The 24,449-nt window shown below is 48.6% G+C and overlaps 1 protein-coding gene across 2 annotated transcripts in view; it reads left to right on the forward strand.

The window, feature by feature from the left end:
• ESRRB (estrogen related receptor beta) overlaps positions 1-24,449 on the forward strand; it is a 158,089-nt gene that overhangs the window by 93,967 nt on the left and 39,673 nt on the right. For both annotated transcript variants that reach the window (XM_016156639.2, XM_016156637.2), the window contains one exon: positions 13,075-13,484. In XM_016156639.2, coding sequence (XP_016012125.2) covers positions 13,075-13,484 — 410 coding nt within the window. The remainder of the gene's footprint in view (positions 1-13,074; positions 13,485-24,449) is intronic.

Here is a 24,449-nt window from a genome sequence, read left to right on the forward strand (position 1 = left end):
CCATGAAGAGACAGTGAACAAGGAAACCTCTAACCTCAGGTCCTCCACCCCTACGTTGGAGGCAAGTCAGTCTACTTACCTCAGCACCTGGCAAGGGTTAACTGGATGGATGCGTAAGTGCCCATCTGCGTGGGGTTCTCAGGTTTGCTTCTGGGTAGGCACCTGGTGGGACTGATTGCCCTGAAGCCCTTGTTCACTTCTCTCTGGGAGCCAGGGTTGTGAAATGCCAGGAAGAGGATGGTAGGGAGCATGTGACGATGTTGCTGGAGGCTGACACTTCACAGAGCTTTCGAAAAATAATATCCTAATTTGATCCTCACAGGAACTCCACCAGGTAGCAAGATGGGTTATCGCTCTTTTAGCGATGAAGAAACTGAGGCTCAGAGAAGGTCAAGGGCCTGCTCAAGGTCATGAGGAAAGGAAGGGGCAGAAGCCATGAGTTGAACCTGGACTGGGAGAGTCCAGTCAGATTTGGGTGGCTACGCCTCCCAGAGCAGCCTGGCCTGAGCTGGGCGGGGAGGGGCCTGAAGCTCTGGGGTGGTCGTGGGTGGAGGAGCCCTGCTCCCTGCTCCTGGGCTGGGGGAGGGTCTGTCACGTGGGGCAGGAGGATAAGGTTTGCCTCCACAGACACATCAGGGTGGGAGACTGGAGTTATGAATTCTCGATCTTTAGGAGTCATATTGATCTCAGGTAACATTGTATTACATGAAGTATTATGTTTTGTAATGCAGATTTTTTTCAGATAATTTTATTATTAACTCTTGAGTTACCTGTGAAACCAGCATGAGCAAAAAGCTTGTGACTGCTATCCAGCTTCCTGAGTAAATCTTAGGACGCACGGTCCTGCTTCTTTCCAGAGGGCCTAATAATGTGTCACCTCCTGTGTTGTGTGTCTTTGGCTTCTCTGGCAGATGGCTAAGGGCTATCTCCATTTTCCAGAAAGGGAAGTGCACTGAGACCAGACAGAGAAAATGACTGTCTCGAGGATACACAGCCTCGGAGCTGGGGCAGGAGCCATACGGGTTAGCGGCTGGGCTCTTTCTGACAAGCACAAGAACTCCGAAGACCCTTGTGCTGTTTTATTTTTCTAAAACCTGAAATGGAAACTACAGAATTGCAGTTCCACCCTTGAAAGGGGAGCTGGTGTGTATGTGTTCGGGGGTGGGGAAGGAACACATTAGTGAGCGTAGTATGAGAACAAAGGACAAAGGCACACGGAAATTGGCGGGGTAGGCAGTCCTTTCCAATAGGGGCCCTTGAGGCCTGTAAGGCCTGTCACTGCCGTTCCCTTGATACGGGGAGTTCCCATTCCATTCTTTTTGAACTTTCTACATTCAGGCTCACAGGCTACCTCTACCCCCACCCTCCGCCCTGCCCCAGAGCTCTGCACACAGATGACATAGTCTTGGAAATTCTTCTGGTTCTAAGTGACATCTCTTCTGCCCGAGATGTGCCCAAGTTTTCAGATCTCTGAACAGCTCATTGTCACTGAGCAGAATGTGTGTTCATCTGACTCCCCGTTCTTTTTGTTTTGGTGGCTGGCCTTGGGACACTGGTCCCCGTACCCAGAAGGTCCAGAGAAGAGTTTCTGCTCAGGCCTGCCGTCTCAGTCTACTCAGGATCCCATAACAAAAAACAGAGACCGGGTGGCTTATAAGCAATAGAAATTCATTTCTCACAGTTCTGGGGCCTGGCAAGTCCAAGATTGAGTCTCCAGCAGATTCAGTGTCTAATGAGGGCCTGTTTCCCAGTTCGTAGAGGACTGTGTTCTTTCGGTATCCTCACATGGTGGAAGGAGAGAGGGAGTCTGTGGTGTCTCTTTTATAAGGACACTGATCCCATTCATGGTAGCTCCACCCTCATGACCTAAGCACCTCCTAAAGGCCCCAACTCTCTAACACTATCGCCTTGGGAGTTAGGTTTCGACATATGAATTTGGGGGTCCAGGTGGGGAACACACATCTGGTCTATGGCACCTGCCATCCTCTTTCTGGCTGTCCGCAGCCTCTGCCCTTCCTCCCATCTCGGACCCACCAGGTGGAAGACAGAAGCCATTTCTCTTCTGCCACCTTGAAAGGCTAGTCTGGCCTAGAGAGGGAAGAAGTAACATGTTCGGGGTCACCAGGCATGGCGGAGCCCCGAGATGCGGGTGTCAGGATGAATCAGCATTCGGGACTTTACCCCTCGACGCACTGGAGACGCTGCATGGCCCGTGATACTCGATATCCTTATGCCTCACTTGCTTTTCCCATCTGTAAAACGGGACTAAAGATCCAGAGTTACCGTGAGGCTTAAAAAAAGCTCGTATGTGTAAAGCACTTTGCACGTAGTAAGAGCCTAACAAGAAAGGAGACGCTGTGTTATTATTCCATTAAATAACACAGCAGCATTAATGTCTTTTCCTTCACGTCTGTGTTCTCACTGTGTTCTTTCAAAAGCCCAGAGAAGTCAGGTAGTTTTTCTTGAATCCAGTTTACCACCAGCGCAGCAACTGAGATGCAGGGAAGTGCAGTGATAACCCCAAGGCCGCTCAGCAAAGCGGTGGGGGTGCTGAGGCCTGACTCCGACGTGCCAGGGGCCACTGGCTGGGTCAGGTGTGTCCCCTCTGGCCTGCCTGCAGCCACCAGGGCCTGTCCTGGCAGGCCCAGCAGCAGCCCCTGCCCCTCCAGCTCTCCTCTCATCCTCCCCCCCTCGCCACCCCAGGAGCTGCGGTCTTCCTAACCCGCTCTGACTTCCCAGGGAGGGAGGGCGCTAATCCTGTTTGGTGCTAGTAGAGGGTGGCTCCACCTCTCAAGCCAGTGGCTGGGCTGGTGTCATTGCCAGCAGCATCTTGGTGGGATGAAGGTTGCATTAGTGAGCAGTAATTGAAATGCAAAATAACATTTTGATCGAGCCAGCAGGCTGTTTATTTATCAGATCAATAGTCAAAATGCCCCATCTGGAGAAGTGAACCTGATAAGTGACAGCATTTCCAAGGACAAGCCCTGCGAATCCAGCACCCCACCCCCCATAGCCCAGGGGAAGACCAAGGAGCCTGGGAGTGACCCTCACCTCTGCTTCTCCTTTTCCACTTTTTTCTTATAGCCAGTTTGTGGAGGAGATGACTGCGATCTGAATGTCAGTCCTTGCTGTGACTGTAAGATCCTGCACCCAAGAGAGCGAAGAAATAATAGTTAACAGCCCTTATTTATCGAGCACTTGCTATGTGCAGATGCTGCTGTGGGCGCTTTGCATTTATTGTCACTTAATCCTGAGGAGGATCCTATGAGGTTTGGTACCTTTGTGTGGTGAATTTTGCAGATGAAGAAACCAAGGCGTGGAGAGGTTAAGCAACTGGTCGCACAGCCAGTAAGTGACAAAGTCAGGATTCGAACCCAGCTGGTCCAGGTCTAGAACCTTGCGCCTGGGCCTTGCTCTGTCCCCTCTCTAGATGGCGTGGAGCAGTGGCGGACCCTTTTCATGTCTACAGAGTCAGAGTTCTGGCTCCGAAGTCAAGGCAAGCTTTTTCCAACCCTATTTCCAACAGGTTTTCATAAATTACATTGATTCTTATGTTAAAGTATCTTTTTTTTTTTTTAACATTTCAAAACCAGATTTGTGGATAAGTGGGTCTCCGACTCTAGCCTCTCTAAATTATTTCCAAACATATTACACGGTTTGGAGTGCTTGGGGGAAAAAAGCAAAACAGAAAGAAAAATCCATACACTGTAAAGTCTTTAAACCAAGATCAGTGGAATTCAGTGGGGACTGGTGGACTTGGGCCTCTGGGTTCTGCTCCTGCAGGTGGCATTGGCTGACACCCCGGCTCTGACTCTGGTCCTGTCCTGTGCCTCAGGCCCATCCGTGACTGTCACATCCTGGGGGAGTGCTGGCCCGGGGACTCTATCCCCGAGGGGCACCTAGTGTGTGCCCGGAAGTGTTCTAGACAGTGGAGAAGAGCAGAAAGGAAAGCAGACACTGTCCTGCCCTCGCGTGTAGGGGACTCGACGTGAGGGCCGGATGGCGTAGCCAAGACATGGTCGGGAGCCAGTGTGACTGGCACAGAGTGACCATGGGGGGCGCAGAGCAGGGGAGAGCTAGCAGGGGATGGCATCTCAGAGGTGATGGGGCCAGGCCCCGAGGCCTTCCTAGCGGCAGGATGGACTCCAGTGATCAGGGAGTGTGCGGGAAGGAAAGAACCTGGCTGTTTTGAGTGGAGCTTTGTAACTTACTCCCCTTTGCTCTGTAACTCACTCCAGCACTTCCTGGCCTCAGTCTCCTCATCTGCAAAATGGGGGGAACGATAGTGCCTACCTCAACAGGTTGTTTCAAAGAATCAGTGACTTAAGCCCGGCATGGAGTGAGCCTTCTATCATCATCATAACAGAGGTCAGAAGCTGATTCCCAGGTGGCTGCATTGCCAGGACCACCTGTCCAGTTGAGTTATGATGTCCCTTTGCCATCTGCTCAGGCTGCCCCTTAGCATAAAGATTGAAAAATTGAGTCAGAAATAGAAACGGATGGTGGGATCCCCAAGCTTCCTTTGTCATCCCCGCTGTGCCACATAGAAAGAGCTACTGTCATGATCAGGTGGTGGATGGGAAGTTTTGTCCCCCTCGCTGGGTCTGCACACTGCCCTGCGGGAACATACATGGGGGAGTGGCAGTGAGGCCCACCAACAGCACACACAAAAGGGTCCCAGGTATGTGACCAAATTCGGCAGTGTGAGCCAATTGCCTTAAATGCTGATTTCATCTCCGGTTGCATCAATAGAAGTATAGTGCCTAGGATGAGGGAGGTGACAGTACTGTCCTGCTCTGAACTGGTCAGAATTCACCTGAAGGGCTATGCTCGGTTCTTATGCTCTTCTTTAGGAAAACTAGACAGAACAGATGGATTATTCTCAAAGGAGGGCAAATGTTGGTCTTGGTGAGGACAGAGCTCACCAGGGAGCAGGAAGCCGCCTTCAGTAATCTAGGGGGCTGTCTTATGGAAGGCTTAGACTTGTTCTGTAGGTCCTCAGGGAAAGGCGTATAAACTATACTGGAAGCTCCAGGTGGAAGAACTATTTTGGCTCTTGACAAGAACATTAAAAAAACAAAGAAACAATCTGAGTATTTTAAAGATGGAAACAGTTCCATCCTGAACTAGTGCTCTCCCTATCACTGGGCTCTTCAACAATGGCAGGTGGCCCTTGGCAACAGGGACAGGCCTTCCCCATACCTAGACATTGCTCCATCCCCCATCTGTCCCCTTTCTGGCTCTCTTCATAGCACTCATCACTAACTGAATTTTTACTGTTTAGTTTACTTATGGTATTAGTTTGGGTGGGTAACACTCGCTATTATTACAATCAACCCCTGTGTTTCAGTGACAAAACACGACAGAACTTTACACATTTTGCCCACATAGAATTTTGGTGAAGGCATTCAGCAGGCAGCTGCTCAAGGTTTTTCAGGGGGCCCAGGCTCCTAATTTGTAGGTCTGCTGTCCCCCAGGGCCTTAGAGCCCTCCCTCTCTCTCAGTATGGCCTGCAGATGAGGGAGGAGGGAGAGATGGGGAGAAGGGGTAGGGAGAGGGAGAGAGAGGAAGGAATGCCGAGGGAGATTTATATGGCCAGAGAGGGGGCGTGGCTTACGCACTCTCACATTCCGTTGGCCAGGACCTGGTCATTGGCCATGGCAAACCAAAAAGGAGACTGGGAGGTGTAGTATTCCTGATGCCTAGGGAGAAAATGAAATTGCTTTTGGTGAACTCAGAGCAGTCTCAGCTATTTATCATATTTCATCGAATGCATGACATCATCTATTGTTAAAGACACCATTATTTTTGTCACCACTAATTAAATTAAACTGCGGCATGCCATTGATTCAAGATGCACACTGATTGCCAAGATGTTAACATGTGAAAAAATAGTGTAGCTTTGAGTCAATGAAATAGGGTATAGTCACTCCTTGAAGGCAGGTACCTGTCCACCTTGTGTACCAGTCCATCCCCAGGGCTGGACTAGTGTCTGCCACATGGCAGATAGTCAAGAATTGGTAATGGAATGAATGAGGGACGAAGGGAGGAAGGGAGGAAGGGAATGAATGAATAAGATAGTGTGTAAGTTGCTCTTTTGGTTAAGTGTCAGAACTCCCCTGTGTGAGCTACGGAGGCAGGGAATCAAGCTCTGCTCAATCGCCCAAGCAGAGGTGCTGCTGGGCTCGCAGGCAGCTGTCAACAGCAGCTAAGACTCACTCCCAGGACTCTGCCCCTGGCTAGCACCTTTCTCTGCTGCCAGCTTTCACATCCTTTTCCTTTGCTGCACATTTGCGCAAAGTATGACCTTGCTCATGCTTGGGCTGTCCATCTTATTGCTTCTGTCCCTAGAGAGGCAGCCCTAACACCACGGATCTCATAGGGGAGACTCACTGGCTCAGCCTGGTTCTGGTGCCAGTGGGGTGGAGGCCTATAAAACGGGTAATTCCTGCAAGAGCTTGTGTGTGTGTGTGTGTGTGTGTGTGTGTGTGTGTGTGTGTGTGTGAGAGAGAGAGAGAGAGAGAGAGAGAGAGAGAGAGAATATGTTGGAGTCTGACACCAGCTCCCAGAAGAGAGGCTAATTAGTTCTAGTAGTGCCTGAACGAGGAGCCTTTGCCTGAAAAGGGACTGTCTGTGGAAGTCCCAGCATGCAGAGAGGCACTCAAATACATGATTAAATGGGTGGATAGGTAGATGCACGAACAGATGAATGATGGAGAAGGGAATAAGACAGTCTTGCTTACTGTGGGATTGACCTTTTTAAAGACTCTGAATGGAAGCCATCTCCTCATTACCAAAAAAGGGGTGCTAGGAACAACTGCTAACATTTAGTTTTTGAGCACTTACTGTCTACCAGGCACTGTCCTAAACACTTTTTTATATTAACTCACTAATCCTCAAGACTACCCTTCGAGACAAATATAATTATCATCCCCATTTTCAGAAGCTGAAGCACAGAAAGGTTAACTCCTAAGGGAAAAACCTGGAATTCAAACTCAGACAGTCCAGCTCCAACCACTAAGCTCTAAGGCCCCATACCACGGCTACCATGAGGATTAAATGCCATCTGGAAACTGCCAAATCTATTCGATGACAATAGGTGGGATGTTTATGCCATGTCAGTACTTGGTATAGGGTGAAAATAAAAACAGATCGAAGAAGAGTTAAGATAAATTCACAGATGTCCACTTTCCAATAGCTATTGAAAGGAATAACGCTAGGGGTATGTTTGGGCCATATTCTGAATGTGTGATGATGTCCTTTCTCCAAATACACCCCTCTGTGGCTGTCACAGCCCAGAGCTGGCCCAGTGGACTAAAGTCAAAGCCACCAGGTACCTTTGCGTCCTGCACGAGGGCATCCCACTGAGAGGACCAAGGTGAGAGCTGAAGATTTTAATGGGTCTTCCCAGAGGGGGTCCCCCTTTTTCTAATTCGTGCAAAGCCGTGGTATGAGCGGGCAGCGGGCGTCCACCGTGGGCCCTCCGAGCTGTTCCAAGGCCGCCGCTCCGCGTCCAGCTGTCTCCCACTCCGGCGCAGCCTCTGTCTCATCATGATGGATGCAGCCTAGAAAATCATGGATAAAAAGCCCCGTTTGAAAGGCGCTAATTACCCATCATTATTTTCCATGCCGTAATTTGTGTGGAACGAGATTTCAATCAGTTGTCCAGGATCAGCCTGGTTTTGACTAATCCTTCTAGCGACAAGATGCTTAATTACAGATTTTTGCTTGAGCTCCAGCGTACAGGGGAAGGCATGTTCTCACTGAGGCCAGCTTGCTGTGGGGTCACTTTGCAGCCCTGAATCCCAGAGGGACTCCTGAGGGAAGGAAAAGGGAGTGTAAGAAAGTGTTGCTGAGGAGACCAGGTAATAGTAACCCATGTGGCAATGGAGGGTGGCAGGTGGGCCACTGCCTGAGTCAGCTCGTTCTCTGAGGCAGTCATCAGCTCACTGTGTCTCTCAACCCGCAACCCGCCCCCAACCAGCCTGACTCTCTAGTTAGTAGCTCTGAGTGGGTCACAACTTCTTGGGGGCTTCAGTTCCTCATCTGAAAGTCACCAGAGTAGGCAGGAGAAACCCTGAGAACTTAAAATTCACTGACTATAGCTTTGCTGTGTGTCTGTCCAGAAAAACGGATCTATGATTGAAAGATACAACAATGCAAGATTTTTATCACATAATAGTGATAAAACACCATTTATTAAAATAGGTGATTCAGACTACTCAGGAGGAAGGTCAATCTGAATTAAAGAAATATCCAAGTTTAAAGAAAAAGATGTAATTAATGGACCTCAGATGCATAGAATTTGATTAATTATAATCCTTGGTTCATAGTACTTCTCACCATTGGCCTCCTTACCCTTCCTCTCTTCTCTCCCTTCCTTCTTCCCTCCCTTCCATGTAACAAGAACCCATGTGTCCATGTCCCAATGGGAACGCTGGAGCCTTGACAATTAGGCACGTTTAGCCACATGGTGCTGCCCATCTTATCCCTCTACTAAAGGTTCATTCTGCATTCCTTAATAATATTTTTGAAGGAAATTTAACTGTGTTCCCTTCAGGTGCCCGAGGGGCTGATTCCTAACAAACACAGCCTTCCTGGAGGGTCTGAGGGTCTGCGTCAATGAATAGCTCAGGTGGCCCCTGCTTAGCAAATTAATTACGTTAATGTATATAAGAGTCTCTCAAGTGTTCAGAGACCATTTTTCTTCTGTAGAGACCAGTTTCAGACTTATTTATCCTCTTAATTTATCTAACTAACCACTCTCCCTCCTGGTAAATGGCAAGTTCCTTGTGGAATTAACCTCAATTCTGGATCTGGGGACTTGTTTGAGGGGAGAGCTTTGCTGGGTTTAATCACCAGCCACCGGCTGCTGGATTTTCTGGAAGGGGTTCCCTGGGAGAATCACGACAGCAGCCAGCGTCCTCCGAGTGCTCATTCTGAACATTTGGCCTGCATTACCTCATGCTTACCCAGAGCGAGCTGATGAAGGAGGTGCTGTGATTGAGCCCATTTCACAGATGAGGACTCTTGAGGCCTAGAGAGGGTGACCTGTTTACTCAAAGTCAACAGCTACTATGTGATTGAACTGGCTCATCTGATGCCAGAGAGCAGGCTCGTGACCAGTAAGTGACTCACTCCGCTGCTGCTTTGTGCTCTCAAGGGGGTGGCCCCGGCACAGAGCCAAATGCATGTGACCCAGATTTCTGCATGCAGTGGAGTGGGCTCTACCCTGTATAGGAAAACAAGCCAGGACCCAGCTGATCAGGCCAGTCCATCTCTCTTCTCTCCAGGAGCTTCTCTTTCTCCAGGATCTTCTCTCCTTCTGCCTCCCACCAGCTGGCCACCCTCAGGGGCATAGATCTGGGATTCCAGTTTAAAAAGTTATGATTGTCTCATGGTGAGAGCCCGGGTTTTCTCTTCCTCTAGAGGTCTATAGCAGGATAGCTCAACAGTTTGGGTTTCATTCAGAACTTCCAAGATTCCGTTGGTCTCTGCATTAGGAAAATCTTCAACCCACTTTATCGTCCAGCAAAGGCAGAGGGCCTCCCAGTTTGCTCAGGGACCCCTGGAGCTCAGGCCACTCTGGGGTGCAGGGCCCCACACTGGACACAGGAGGACCAGCAGCAGGGCTGAGTGGTGACAGGAGGGAGACCGTGTCTCATCAGATGGTGGTGAAATCAAGGCCAGGGCAGCTCTGGCTACGCTCCTGTTTGAGGCGGATCATGGGGAAAATGTGCCTTAAGGGGCTTCGACCCTTGACTACTGCTCTCTCAAAGGCTGCTGAGATGTGGCATCTGTCCCCTCCCCATAAAGTCAATAGTCAAGTCATCGACCCACTTGGGAACTGGGTCTCAGACAACCACAGATGATGGACTGGACATGACTCTCTCCTCCCCAGAGCACAAGTGTGGGCCACCTCCCCTCATCCCGTGGCCACACTCTCCTGGACCCGGCATCAAGACTCTACCTCTGAAATCGTCCCCGACCCCATCTCCCATCCCTCCCATTTTCTCTCTCTTTCTTCCTGCTATACCTCAGCCCACACCCCCTGGGAACCACTGTGCTCGTGGCCCTTCTATTTTCTCCCATTTCTACCCTTTCTTACATCACTCCCCTCGGTCTGCACCGTTCATTTGCCCAACCCTCAGCTCCTGGGCCCCTTGTCCGCCTTCCTCCCTCACACACGTAAGCCAGCGGTTCTCAACCGGGGCGATTCCAGGTTGCATTCACCCTTCCTGGGGCACCGCGCGCTTGTGCTTGTTTAATGTCCGTCCTTCCTGTGAGAGCTTCTGAAGTCGTGGGCGGTGCCTGTGCCCACCATGTTCCTGTTATCCGGCCAGCGCTTGGCACATAGTGGTGCCCGTAGTCTAGGTTGACTATCCTTGGAAAAGACAGTCAAGTGGAGCCAAAATAATGATCATGGCAATGAGAAAGCTGCAGGCATGAAATTGTTAGAACTCTCTCCCCACGCACCCCAATCTGGGACTCAGCACCAAATTGGCATGACTTTCTGTGGCAACTCTGGCTTCCTTCTTGGCCCCAGGGTCTCTGACCTGGGCCTGGGGGCAGGGTCTGGGCAGAGCACATCTTGTTTGCACAGCCCTTTGAAGGATGCTTTGTACCCTTTTGTACCAAGAAAGAGGGGCGGGAAAGGAATCCAAGGCTTAAGGACTGCCCACCCTGGGTGTCCCTCAGGGTTGTCTGAACCATGAGGCTGAGGATTGTGGCCTGCTGTCCAATGGGAGTGCCTGTAGGGCTTTCCATAGGGCATATGCTCCTTGCACACCCAAGGGACAGATAGGAAGCCTACGGCACATAATACATGCTTGTTAATATTAGTTGCTATAATTACTATTTATGTCCAGTGTATCCTGAGATCTCTGGAGCTCTGGGGGAGGGGCGAAGATGGAGGGCTGGGTCTAGGAGCTGTCTCACCCAGCAGGGTTTGTCATAGTGGGCCTGGGTTGTTCCTGTGAATGGCAGAGCCTAAAGCAGCAGGCAGGAGGGGATTACAAATGAGAGAGCACCTGGTTAGTTCTCTCTGCCTGCCCTATGCAAGGCAGCTTAGGAAGGGACCCAAAGGTGTACTCGCGCCTGCTCAGGCAGATTTTCTTTCTGGGTTATGTCCTGCCGGGCTGATGGCATTTCCTGAAGTCACACTAGGGATCCACCGATGGATGGAGGGGAGGCAGGTGGCTGTGGGGAGCCCAGGGAGATGACAAGGCACCAGCAAGTGGTATAAAAGGACCCAGAGGAGACCCTCAACTGGGGTGCCCTCTGCTGATGCAAGGGAAACCTGGGGCTTGTAGGAGAGGTCTCTCCAAGGACTGGAGGCCTCAGAACATTCGCTCTGGAACAGAAGAGACCCGAAAGCCTCGATCTTCAAACAGTACATTCCAGTAAATAAACTTCTTGAGAGTAAGAGCCTTATATGTATCTTTTATCTTTGTATCTGCAGCGCCCAGTTTCTCGTTAGAACTGTCTCCAGGGCAATGAATTCCTGGTCTCTGGGCATGCTCAAGCGTAGATGGATGGGACAGTCCCTAGGGAAGCGTATTAACTATGAGCTCATTAGTGGGACAAGGGACAGTGAAGGCCCCTCCCCATCACAAGATTGGCTTGGTGGTGTGGGCGTGTGGCCAAGATCACGTTGTGGGGGCAGGCTTAGTAGGAGTGAGAAGGCAGCCCCTTTCCCAGGTGGTGACAAGTCCTTCCCTCAGTGGGCTGCTCAGAAAACAGGGGCTCCCTCTGAGCAACACTGGAGGTAGGCCTGTGGCTGCAATCCCAGTGGACCCTCCAGCACTGAGACCTTCCCTCCCAGCCCACAGCCATCTTTCCGTTCATAAGGCTGTACTGCTAACCTCTCCAGCCCATTCCCATATCCAAGATCTCGCCCTTTCTCCTTTCATCTGCTCCTCAGACATAAGCCTTGGCTTCCTCTTTACTTCCATGTGGCCAGGCCAGGCCAGGGACGGATGGACCCTAAGCAGTCTCCTACTTCCAGATTCTGTCTGCTCCCGGGGGTCTGGAGCATGTGCTATAGCTGAGCTTCCCTAAACCCACACCTTCAGCTCCCTGCTTTTCTTTGCCGGGCTGTGCAGAGGGAGGCCCCTCCCGCATCCAGGGAGCTGGGATGTGGGAGAGTCGAACCCTGCCCCTGCTGGCTTTCTCATCCACCCACAGTCTGGGAGGAGGGGCTTTCCTCACGGGAATCATGACCCTTCCTAGTGATCCTGCCATGTTGACAATGCTCCGATGGCTCTGAGGCTGATGCAGGGGCACTTAAAGGTTCAAATGCGAATTTAAGAAACAACTAGGGGATGCACGGAGTTGGGGTTGGAAGGCTCCCTCGTGCTGCCTACAGGAGGCGCAGTCTCTTAGCGGTGAGGGGCTGGACAGAGGTTGGCCTGCTCATGGCTAAGAAGGGAAATGAGGGAAGGAGCTTGGAGTCACCCTCCCGAGGTGCCCTGGGCCAGAAGCAGAGCCCAGAGTTAGCGAATTTGGCAGGATCCTTTGCCACAAGCCCCGTCTCTTGCTTTGGCCTCTCTGGTCTCAATCTCAGCAATGGTGGCGCATAAGGGAAGGTCCAAGCTTGGACTTACCTGAAGCCCCAGAAGGGCCGGGAAAAATGGGTTATCAGGTCATTGTCCCGAGGGTGTCTGACCCAGGGCCTGGCACACCTGGACTTTCAATTGTAACTACCATGTTTTATTCTTACACGGGAAGTTTGGCCAAGTATTTTGGCTGAATTGTTACCACGTTTTGTTACCACTTTTGTCACCCTCAAGCCAGCGATTTGCAAAGGGCTGGGTGCCTAATCAGAAGCTCTTGACCATAGTTTTTTTCTTTGAGGACTCAGAAGGTTCGGGGGGTTAATGCCAGACACTTGCTGTGGCCGGTGCTGTTTCATGACCAGTAGACCTTCTGGGACAGCTTTTTATCTCACAGATGCCTTAGCACAGAGCCCCGCCCAACCGCCCCGCCCACTCTGCCAGGAGCCCAAAGCTAATTCCTGGGGATGGTGACACACCTTAGCCTCCTGGCTTCTGACTTCCCGCACTGTGTCTACAGGCTGCTGAACAGAATGTCCGCGGACGACCGGCACTTGAGCTCCAGCTGCGGCTCCTTCATCAAGACAGAGCCGTCCAGCCCGTCCTCGGGCATCGATGCCCTCAGCCACCACAGCCCCAGCGGCTCGTCTGACGCCAGCGGCGGCTTCGGCCTGGCCCTGGGCGCCCACGCCAATGGTCTGGACTCGCCGCCCATGTTTGGAGGCGCAGGGCTAGGAGGCACCCCGTGTCGCAAGAGCTACGAGGACTGTGCCAGTGGCATCATGGAGGACTCGGCCATCAAGTGCGAGTACATGCTCAACGCCATCCCCAAGCGCCTGTGCCTCGTGTGTGGGGACATCGCCTCTGGCTACCACTACGGCGTGGCCTCCTGCGAGGCCTGCAAGGCCTTCTTCAAGAGGACCATCCAAGGTGCGTGGCGGCTGGGCGGGGCCCGGGAAGGGGTGCGGGCGGGGACGCCCGCCTGCGGTCCAGCAGGAAACCGGGTGATCGCGTGAGCGCCGGGAGCAGCGGTTCCGTAGGCCCACCTTCTCTGTTTCGGGTTTCTCACTCTGGGAGTCTGGACAAGACCTAACTCCAGGACTGCTGTTGAAATGGCATGTACCCCCATGTGGCGCCCCAGAAAACCCAAAGGAAAGCCGCACAAATGTCTCACTGTAGAGTGCCTCTCACTGGGGTGTGAAACACTTCCATATGTGTTCTCCTCAAAAAACTGTTTTTTGGGGGGGAAAAATAGCATTATTTGCCCTGCAATTCCAAACCTCTTGAAGTATAAGGGGCTTCTTACTTTGTTTTTATCTATTTCAATTACGCAAGTGAAATATGGCTGTTTTCTTCATTGAGAAAGACTCAGGCTCATAGGACAAGGGAAGGTGCCCCCTTACCACTTATCCCATCCACACCCCAATCTGGCCTGTTTTCTAGGGCTGTTTCAGGGCATCTGCATGTCAGCCGAGTCACCTCCCGATGGCATGGGGGTGGCTGCCTCTTTTGGTGGGTACTCGAGTGAGTCATTCTGATTAAGGTGTGCAAGAGCCCTGATGGGTGCCCTCTGCAAAGTCACCCCTCGATAAATTGGGGATAATGATGGGCTGTTATCAAGTTCAAGGCTTAGGCCCAGCACAGACAGACGACCGGGCTTATGGTGGCTGAGATTCTTGCAGCGGCAGGCCGTGGGGAGAGCACGCGCTTCCTTCATTCAGCGAAGTGTCTACAGAGCACTTAACAACGCCGGCCTCTGTTCTGTGCGCTGGGAGCAGGAGAGGCAAAAGGCCCTGCTCATGCGGGTAACTGAGATGAGCTGATGCCAGGCCAGGGGAACAGACACTGCAGACCAGGCTGGAGAAAACCCGGGGGCACTTGTCCTGTCCCTGGCCCAAGTGCCCCGCATCCAGGGCCTGCCCGGCTGCCCTCAGGGCTGTCCTTCCCCCATTTCCCTTTTGGAAGAGGCAGGCTAAGATTCCCTGGGAGGATTCTCAGTTTATTCACTCAACAAATATTTGTTTGTTGAGTTCTCTTCGGATGACGATCTATTTATTAAACCAATAGAGGGCATTAGGATTGGCCATGTTCCCGATTCTGCAGATTAGCTGAGGCGGTGCGGGGCAGTGCGAAGGCTGGCCACCCAGGCTCCTGGGTCAACGCAGTCCGCTCATTCATTATCTTACAGCTGAATGCCTTGGGCCTCAGTTTCTCTCCCACCTTCGGTGAGAGGGTGTCCTTCCTACCTCACATAGAGCTGATAAAAAAGGATTAAGTGAATTAACATATAGTGAGCCTTTAGAATATTCACTGTCACCTAGTAAGTGCAAATTAAATGTTTGCAATTATTATTTTCACTTTTACGCTATCACTTAAGACGTATAATTATGAAGACGATGGACAGAGAATTTGTCATACCTTACAGAGCAAGCTTTTAGAATTACATATAAATAAAACTATAATTATTTTGATTTAACAGGATTTAAATTATTTTAGTTATATTTATTTTTGAAAGGAACTCTTTAAAAGAAGAAGCATGGCAAAAATTCAAATAGTACATAAGAGTAAAAATAAGTTTTCTGAAAACTCCAGACTCTGGTTCCCTGACACTTCCCCCAGAAGGAGCCATGATACCAACTTCTTTCAGCAAATATTTATTGAGCACTTTCCACCAGGTGCTGTGCCAGCCTTCAGCACAGCGAGTAAATGCACCTGGTCCCTGCCAGCTTCGTACTCCAGGATCTAGAACGAGGCCCTGGTATCTCTAGATTTGAAAAGCACGATGTGGCGGTTCTGAGTCTTCTGTCTTAGATGGGGTCGGAAACCTCCAGCCCAATATCTAATTAATATCATCGGATATTTGACAAATAAACATGAGATGTTTAAACCAATGTAAGTTACCGAAATAGCATTTTTCTTCCCAAATTGGGAAGTGATCTTGGTAAGATTGAATTCTTTGAGGTCAGTTTTTGAAAAATTGCCTTTTAGGAGACAATTACATTTTCTTCTCTCTGTATTCTTAAGTGAGCTGGAGAGTCCTGGATCAAATGTTCTGAAGGCAGAGGCTGATGTGACTCAGAAACCCTCCGACAGGCTCTGCAGAGGCCTGGGTGGTGAGAATGTCCTTAACGAGTCAGGAGTCCGCAGGAAGAATTTGTAAATAGTCTTAATTATTTGCTACTGCGAAAAGGATAATGATCGCTTCCTAGAAGTTCCAAGACAGACGGCAGCATTTCAGTGCGATCCGAACTGGCCTGCTCTTGTCTTTTCTCTTTGTCACCAGAAGGGTTTCACATTTATAACCAGAATAGGGAAGAGTACATTTCCAAGGCTGATGGATTGCTCTGGTGATTTTATTAACTCTTTGGTTTTGTTCTAACAAAGATTTTGATTTTGTGGTTTCTGAACGTTAAGTGTTGTAGAAAATTTGGGGGAAAAATAAGAGAAGTACAAAGAAGGGGGAAAAAATGACCTGTAAATGGATAACCGGGAGACAAGCTAAGAACCGAGTGAGCGTTTATTGAGTCCCTGTTCTGAGTGAGGGACTGCGGGGTTCGGGTCGGTGGGTGGCGGGGAGCACAGGGAGTTCTGCTGGCCCTTGAGAGTCCGCAGCAGAGCCGCAGGATCCAAACCGTGGCGCAGTTTCCTCAGCACCTACCCAACTCTGAGGAATAATCAGGCCGCAGGATCCAAACCGTGGCGCAGTTTCCTCAGCACCTACCCAACTCTGAGGAATAATCAGGCCATTTTTAAAAACGCAATAACTTGGACATGGGGCCTTTAGTCATAGAATGATCCATTCACAGATAAATGTAAGCCCTTGGAAAGCTCTGAAAACCATGCTAGCTCACTCCCCCTTCCTTCCTTAGGTCACTTTAATTTGCTCAATTCATTGGTTACCCAAAATGGGAAGAAATTTTGCAGAAACAAGGATGTCATGATAGATTTGGGGAGCTAGACCTTAGTCATTCACTCTTCTCTACAAATGTTTATTGAGCCCTGACTGTGTGTTTGGCTGCACTAGATGCTAGCGCTGCAGGGGTGAGGCTAGGGATGGAGCGGTGCTGTCTGCAGGTGGGCCACCTGCTTTTGTAAATCCAATTGTATTGGGACACAGCCACACCTATTTGTTTATAGCTGCTTTGATGCTGCAATAGTACCGAGTAGTTGCTGCAGAGACCTTCCAGCCACAAAGCTTAAAACTTTCACTATCTGGCCCTTTACAGAAAAAATTTGCCTCCCCTGCAGGATAGCATTGAACAAGGTAGACGCAGTTTCCCTGCCCTCAAGGGGCTTATAATCAACCCCTTGCAGTGCCTGTTAAGCCTTTATTACAACTTCATTTGCCCAATGCTGTGCTATGAAAGGGAGTTTGTCGTCAGTGCTAGGGGTTGTGGTAAAGCTCACCCAGGGTAGACGAGCTCAGGGATGACAAAAAGGCACCCTTTCTGAAGGGACTGAATGGAGATAACCCTCTCAGGCTTATTGAATTTCTAAAGAAAAAAATGTACCCATCAAAGGATTGATCTGCCCTGGAGGCACGGAATAAAAGGCCGGCTTTGGCAAAGGCACCACTCCTAGGCAAAGGGAGTCAGCCTGGGGACAGCCTGATGTGATTAAACATTCAGTTGATCCGATTAACATCTTTCTGAGTATGATCTAGTTCCCTGCAAGCCCTCTTACTGGCCCTCTTACTGGAGTGAACTTGCCGGTGAGGTAGATCTCGTTCTCCTTGTTACTTGCATGCACTAGCATCTCCGGGCTTACACCTCAAGTTCCTGAATTGGAGCAATGCGAGTCTGCCTCTGAGAGATGGAGCGCATTCTGTGGCTGGCGAAGTCAGGTTTCTGGACCACAGGGCTCGGTGCCAGGTTCTGGACTGTGATACTGACCTCACGGTAATGAAAACCTTTGCCATGAATACTGAAGTAATGAGAGGGGTCTTTGAGGGAATCATACTGGGGCCTTTTCCAGGCCCTACTCCTTGACCCTGTCACGCTCATTCTTGGCAATGACCACCTCCTGTTCTATTGAGAAAAGGGAAGCCTCAGATGGGAACACCCTCACCAAATTTACCCACTCTTTCTCCATTATCTACAGTATCTTTCATTCATTGATTGCATAATTATTTACAGCTACCTATTCACTGCTGGAAGGTGTCTCCTGCCCCAGGCTCACTCCTTCCCAGGCTTTGAATCTATCTCTTTTCTGCTTTCCAGAGACCCTCCTACCCATTATCTCCTTTTTATCCCCCCTCTCTCTCTACAGTCTCCTTTCCATCAACATTTAAATACCTCTCGAATCTCCAGTTTAAATATATATATGTGTCTTCTCTCGACCTTAAGCTACCAGTACCCTCTTCCTCTTCCTGCTTTATTCTTGACCCACCTTATGTTCCTGAGATCTCTTGCCCATGGCTTCAATTGCCTCTGGAGTCAGGATGGATCCCAGCTCCATAGCTCTTGCCCTCATCTTCTCCCTGAGTTCTAGCTCTTTTAACATCTAATGAACGTTTCCACTTGGACGTCCCAGAAGCACCCCAAACCTGGCAAGTCCTAAACAGACGCTATGTCTCTGCCATCAGATGCTTCTCCTTGTCTTCCCAGTTCAGTGCCTGTATCAGTCTTTCCGTGTTTAAGCCAGAAATGGGTCTTTTCCTTAACCTCACTCCCTGTTCCTCGTGCCCAACCCTCCATTCCAACTCAACAGCTTCTCCTCATGCCCCCTGCTTTAGCGCAGGCCACCACTGACTACAACGGTTTCCAAACTGGTCTCCCAGCTGCCAGGCTCACCCCTGCCCAGTCTGTTTTCTTCATTGCCGCCAGAGAGACCTTTCTGAACACATGTCTGAACATGTCACTCTTCTAACTTGCGTGTGGGTAAAATCAAACCTCTAGAACATGACCGAGGACACCCTTTGGGATTGCCTCACGTTGACCTTGCAGCCTCGTCCTGCGCCACTCTCCCTGGCTGGCTGTTGATCAGCCTGACTTCTCTATTTTATAGTTCCCGGAACGTGTCCTGTGCTTTCAATTTCTAGACCTTGCACATAGTCTTCTCTTTGCTCCCCCTTTTAAACTGTAGTCCATGCTTTTGTCTACTAGGCCTCTAGTTAGCTGGCATCTCCTCCAGGAAGCCTTCTCCAACTTCCTCCTCTCACCTGACATAGGTAGCGCCCCCCTTGGATCCTCCCGTGGCTCTCCCAGCTCACCAACAACACTTAACCACACTGTCTGGTTATTGCCACTACTCGTCTGATTCCCCAAGAAGACTGCAAGCTCTAAAGGGACAGCATTACATATGCCTTGATTTTTCACTGAGCCCGCATCCTCTCACAGTGCCTCACGTGTAGGAAGTTCTCAGTGTGTCTGAAAAGAAGGCGATTTCCAAAGTGATCTTTCATTTTCCCAATGAAGACAAACCACGGAAGTTTGGCCAGTCTGTATAGATAAACTTTTAGGGATCTAGATAAAATAGTCAAATATCTACTTATAATAATATGTTAATTTTCATTATATTGCATATTTTAAGTCACATCATATAAAACTATATTATTTTTTGAAAAACTTTTTTCTACTCGCATTTCGTGAAACAAGGTTTATCAAACTTTTCACAAGAAGCTGCCTTCTCTAGGACTACTTTTTGGGTTATTTAACACAGTATTTTAGAGCACATTCTCTTCACTTCTGTTTCAGTTACTTGAGACTTTGTGATCATATTCGTGTTGCTATTCGTAAAAATTTTATTTGGAGCCATAAATACAATTCCTAGGCCATCAGGACCGTTCTTTATTTGTGTCGGTTTACGAGCATGATTTTCATAACATATCAGGTACTATATTGCTTTTAACACTCAGCATTTATAATTGCAAGGTCATATACTCAGGAATAACCGAATTTGTATAAAATTCCTTTACCCCGTTTGTTACCGATTCAGTCAGGTGATTAGCATTGATTGAGGTCTTCTCAAATAGTAATTATTTAATGTAAAGTGATTGGCATAGCACCTCTAATATGAAACCTCATAAAGGCTAAAATAGTAATCACCTTCTTTTTCTAAAGGATGATGTTTGGGGAAAACGTCTGCCTTACATTTGAGCTTATGATGCAGTCGTTTAGTTCTTTGGTAAATTCTGAGTCCCAATCATTGTGCTGGGAGCTGAAGACTGAGCATTGGCCCTTACCTTGGTGGGCTTGTCTTCTGGCAGGGATAAGCAGACAGTAAATATGATGACAAATGACAGACTGAGACAAGTGCTGTAAAGGAGAAAAACCAAAAAGACCAACGGTGATTGAGAGAGGGGGTCTAATTTAGACGGAGAATTAGAGAAGGCCATGCTAAGAAAGTGACTTTCAAGGTAAGATGAAGCCCATGTATGAATCCTGGGACCAGCATTTCAGGCAGAGGAAATAGCATATGTATTTCTAGACCAGAAGGAAGGCCACTGTGGCTGGTATGAGTGAGCGAGGGCAAAGTGGAAGGCGATGTGGCTGGAGAGGCTGGCAAAATCCAGGAGCCATGGCGAGTGCCACTCTTGGATTTTCTTTTTGGTGGACTGGAAGCTATTGACAAATAAATGAACGTGCGATGCATGGCCACAAGGATCTATGCAGAGGGTAAAGCCACGCTGTACCCCACCTAAAGTTCCTAGGGCATCTGGCCAAATTTTCAGGTCACCGAGAGGCCCCTCAAGCAGCTTCTGGGTCTGTAACTTAAGATAAAGAGGAACAAGTGAGAAAGAGGCCCTGGCACAGTGCATCTTCTGTTCACCTGGGGCCCAGATGCAGGCTTGGAAGGAAACTCCCCAAGGAAAGGGGCAGGGAGATGATTGATGGGTTATCCTACCTTGGACCACCTCCGGGCCTTATGTCCAGGAGAATGAAGCTGGTGGATCCCAGGAGACACAGGACGACGGGGGTGCAGAGACAAAGCCAGGAGTCGGTGAAAGCTGGGAAGTGGGGTGCTATCCCAGACCTGCCACTCGCTAGGCCATTGACCTTGGGCAGGGACTTGGGTCCTCTGGCTCAAGTTTACTCATCTATACAAAAAGAGTCAATTAAACCCTGTCTGTGGGGCACTGGGGGGGATGAGAGGAAAAAGAAATCATAATTCCTTTTTTTAGAGAGATAGCCCAGGCGCAAGGCCTGTGAGACACAGAGAGAGGGCAGGGAAGGCAGGGAGGGCTTCCTAGAGCAACGGCCATTTAAGCAGAAGTGAAAGGTGGATGGATATATGTGGCAGAAGGAACAGCAAGAGCAGGGCCCAGAGGCGATGGCCGTGCTCCGCTGAGGGAAGCGGGGACTCGGTCGCACGTGCTGGGCTGGAAAAGCAGCATGGGACCGGTTGTCAGACGGCTTCATATGCTGTGTTAAGGAGGAGCAGAGAGTAATATTTCAGTTTGAGGGCTGCTTCACCTGGTTTAGAATCTCAGCTTTACAATTTCTTAGCTGTGTCAACTTAGGCAAGTTGCTTAGTTTCTCTGGGACTTAATTTCCTTGTCAATAAAGTGGGACTAATAGGGCTAATAAATAGTTCCTGGTCCTAGAATGTTATTGCAGAAATTAAGTGAGGCATGCATGTCTAGCTTAGTGCCTAACATATATGAGGACCATTAAATAAATAGTAATTTTTTTTTTTTTTTTTTTTACTGCTTCACAACAGGAGGCCATGGAAGGTTTTTGAACGAGGAATGAATCAAATCCCCTTTTAACAAGATAATCCTAGCAATGATATGGAAGGTGGTCTGTACATGGCGGCGTCTAGGGCCCGGCAGACCAGTTAGGAGGTGATTTTAACAGTCCACTAAGAGATCTAGTTAAGTCAGTTTAGAGGCAGCCAAACCATGATGGCAGCAGAAGGGTTAAAAAAAAGAGAGAGATTAGGCATGAGAAACTTATGAAAGTGGATTCAGTATAAAAAGAATAGTGACTGGATGTGAGACTGACTCTTAGGTCTCTAATTTAGGCTACTAGGGAGATGGTGAGGTCGTTGGGAGAAATCAATCTAGAAAGAATTTTGCTGGTAGAGGTGGGGCAAGCAGGGAGGAAGGAGTTGGGATAATGGATAAAGTTCGGGACATGTTGAGTATGATCAGGTCACAGGACTTATCCTGGAGAGTTGGAAATCAAGGCCAAGAGCCCAAGAGTGGTGTCTGAGTGGGGTTTGAGGTCTAATGAGATCTTCTAGGGCAGCATTTCTCAAGGTGCGGCCCCCAGACCCACAGCTCAGGCTTCACTTGGGACCTTGTTAGAAATGCAAATTTCTGGTCCCACCCCAGACCTGCTGAATCTGGGGCTCTGGGATGTGGAGCCCAGCAATCTGATTTAACACCTGCAGGAGGGCTCTTCAGGGAAAAGCTATTCAAAAGAAGAGGGGAAGGGGTAGGGGTAGGGCAGGAGGAGGGACTTTGGTGAAAGGAAGGGGAGTAGGAGCCTCGGAGGAGACTTGGAGGGACCATATTTCATCAGTTCTCGGATGCACTTTTTCCCCATGTAGCACCTCTGAGCTGGGCTGTGTGCCAGTTACTGTCCACCAGGCGATGGCTGTCTGTTTGTCACTGCCCTCACATTCACATTAAAGCTTGCAGAAAAGGGCCAGTGACCTGGAAGGAAACCCCTGAGACAACAGTGGACACTTTTCAGAAGCACAGTTCCCTTGGTAGCGGAGAGGACAATTACATTAAAAAAAAAAAAGGCATGAAAACGGTGACTTTGATCAAAAATGATTCAGGAGAATCACACTCAAGAGTTTTAACAGTATCTTTGATTTATTTTTCTTATATTATCTCTTTCATGTATGCACAAGAACGTTATATGATCAAATCTGTCTCTAAATAAATCTCAAAGAGCTCTTTTAATATGAAAAAAAGAAAGAAAGAAAAAGAAAGTGTTGGCAGCAAGGAAGCATGGTCCTAGTTTGATTGGCGGCTTTTTTCCCTTTCTTGGTGGTACATAAAGTAATGGTGTGGTCTTACCATCGAAAGCATCTTGGATTCGATGCAATAAATACACAGTTGGTCAGAGATGTTAATAAGAGTCTCTGCAAAGAGAAGAAAAATAAAATCTAACAGAAGAGTGGGTTTGAAGAGGTGTGAGGGGTGTCTGGGACTTCAGGAAGGGCCAGGGTGGGGAGCACCCAGTGGAGGGGATTGCATTTTATAGCCGAGAGGTTAGCAAATTGTTGAATTCTAGGCTTCTCTCGTTGGGTTTTCTTGCTTTCGGTTCATTTGCTTTGATCTACAGGTATTTCCAAGAGCCAGGCACCCTACTTGAGATACAAAAGGAAAGCCTTAACAACCTCTATTCCCAATTAGCACACAGTTCAGAAGGAAGGACAACGTACCAAATCCTGATTACTAAATACTAAGTTAGTTGTTTCAAGTTCCAGGAGGGAGTTGGGGGGTACAGGGGGAGGGGGTGCATGAGTCCTGTAGGAGCAAACAAGAAGAACCAAGTAAGCCTACCTGAGACAGAAGGGAAGAGGATGTCACCAAGAAGGCCATGTGAGGCTTCAAGGATATTAAAGAGTTTGTCAGGGGAGGTTTCAGGTAGAGGAAGGGATGAGAGGGCCAGGAGGCTCCTTGTAATTTCCCGGCACCTATAAACCTGGGGGCCTCGGTAGGGGAGAGTAGGGCGGATGGGTCAGAGATGGCCGGAATCTTTCTTCCAGCATTTATTATCTTTAGTTCTTATTATTTTACAGTTATATACTGACTTAGCAATTTTGACATTATTTTTTTACTTCCCATAATGGAAAAAGAAGAGTTAGCTCCAATTGCACAACCAGTTCCAACACACACACACACACACACACACACACACACACACCACATTTCCCATTGTCCAAATTTAGTTTTATCAATTTTTTTGTTAAATCTATTCTACTGCCATTTCCTCTTTGATATGTCCTTGACTTTTCTCCTGGGTTGGATCCTCTATTCCCTGGATCCTACCTCTTCCTCTTTTGGGGTCCTCTCTTTTTGAGTGGGGGAGCACATACCATAGGAGCAAGAGAGGTAAAATTGTTGACACCTTAGATGTGTGAAAAGGTCTTTACTCAATCCTTCAACCCATACATGAGATTACTATCTTGGCTTGGTATAAAGTTCTAGCTGAAAATAATTTCCACTCAAATTTGGACACCATTGCTGCTTTGTCTTCTAGCTTCTAGTGCTGCTGTCAAGAAGTTTGATTTGTTCACTAAGAAAATGTATATCGAGTCCTCACTTCTTTCTAGATTTGGTTCTAGGTGCTGGGAAATTGCAGCGAACAAAGCAGACAGAAAAGAAGATAAATAAAAGAGCAGCGAGTATGTGCACGAAGTGTGTGTGTGTGTGTGTGTGTGTGTGTGTGTGTGTGTGTGTGTTCCCAGAGAAGTTTTTCCCTTGTGGTTTGATGATGACCAGTCTTATTCTTAGCCCCTTGTATTTTTTTTTAGTCCTCCACCTCTATGATTTTGTCCAGGTCTTTTTTCATTTGTTCTTCTGGGCTCTTAGCAGGCCGTTTGGTCTGAAAACGCATATTCTTTAGATCTAAGAAATTTTCTTCCCTCATCCTTTCCTCCTTTCCTTTGTCTCATTGGAATAACTTCCTCTCCAGTGTTTTCTCTTTCAAAAGCTCCTAATGGTTGGATGTGGAACTTCCAGGATCAATCTTGTAATTCTTACATCTTTTCTCGCCTATAGTCCATCCATCTCTTTGATGTTTGGTCTATTCTAGGGTATCTATCTACTTAGGCAGTTCTTTTGGATTTTTTATGGCTTTCATATTTTTAATTTCTATGAGCTCCATGCTATACTTTCTTTTTATTGCATGCTGTTCTCGTTTCATGAATGCAGTAATTTTTTTCTTATCAGATCAAGTGGTTATTACTTTTGGAGGTTTATTCTGCCTCCTG

The sequence above is a fragment of the Rousettus aegyptiacus genome, unplaced genomic scaffold (genome assembly GCF_014176215.1).
Source record: "Rousettus aegyptiacus isolate mRouAeg1 unplaced genomic scaffold, mRouAeg1.p scaffold_m13_p_3, whole genome shotgun sequence".
Classification (NCBI taxonomy): domain Eukaryota; kingdom Metazoa; phylum Chordata; class Mammalia; order Chiroptera; family Pteropodidae; genus Rousettus; species Rousettus aegyptiacus.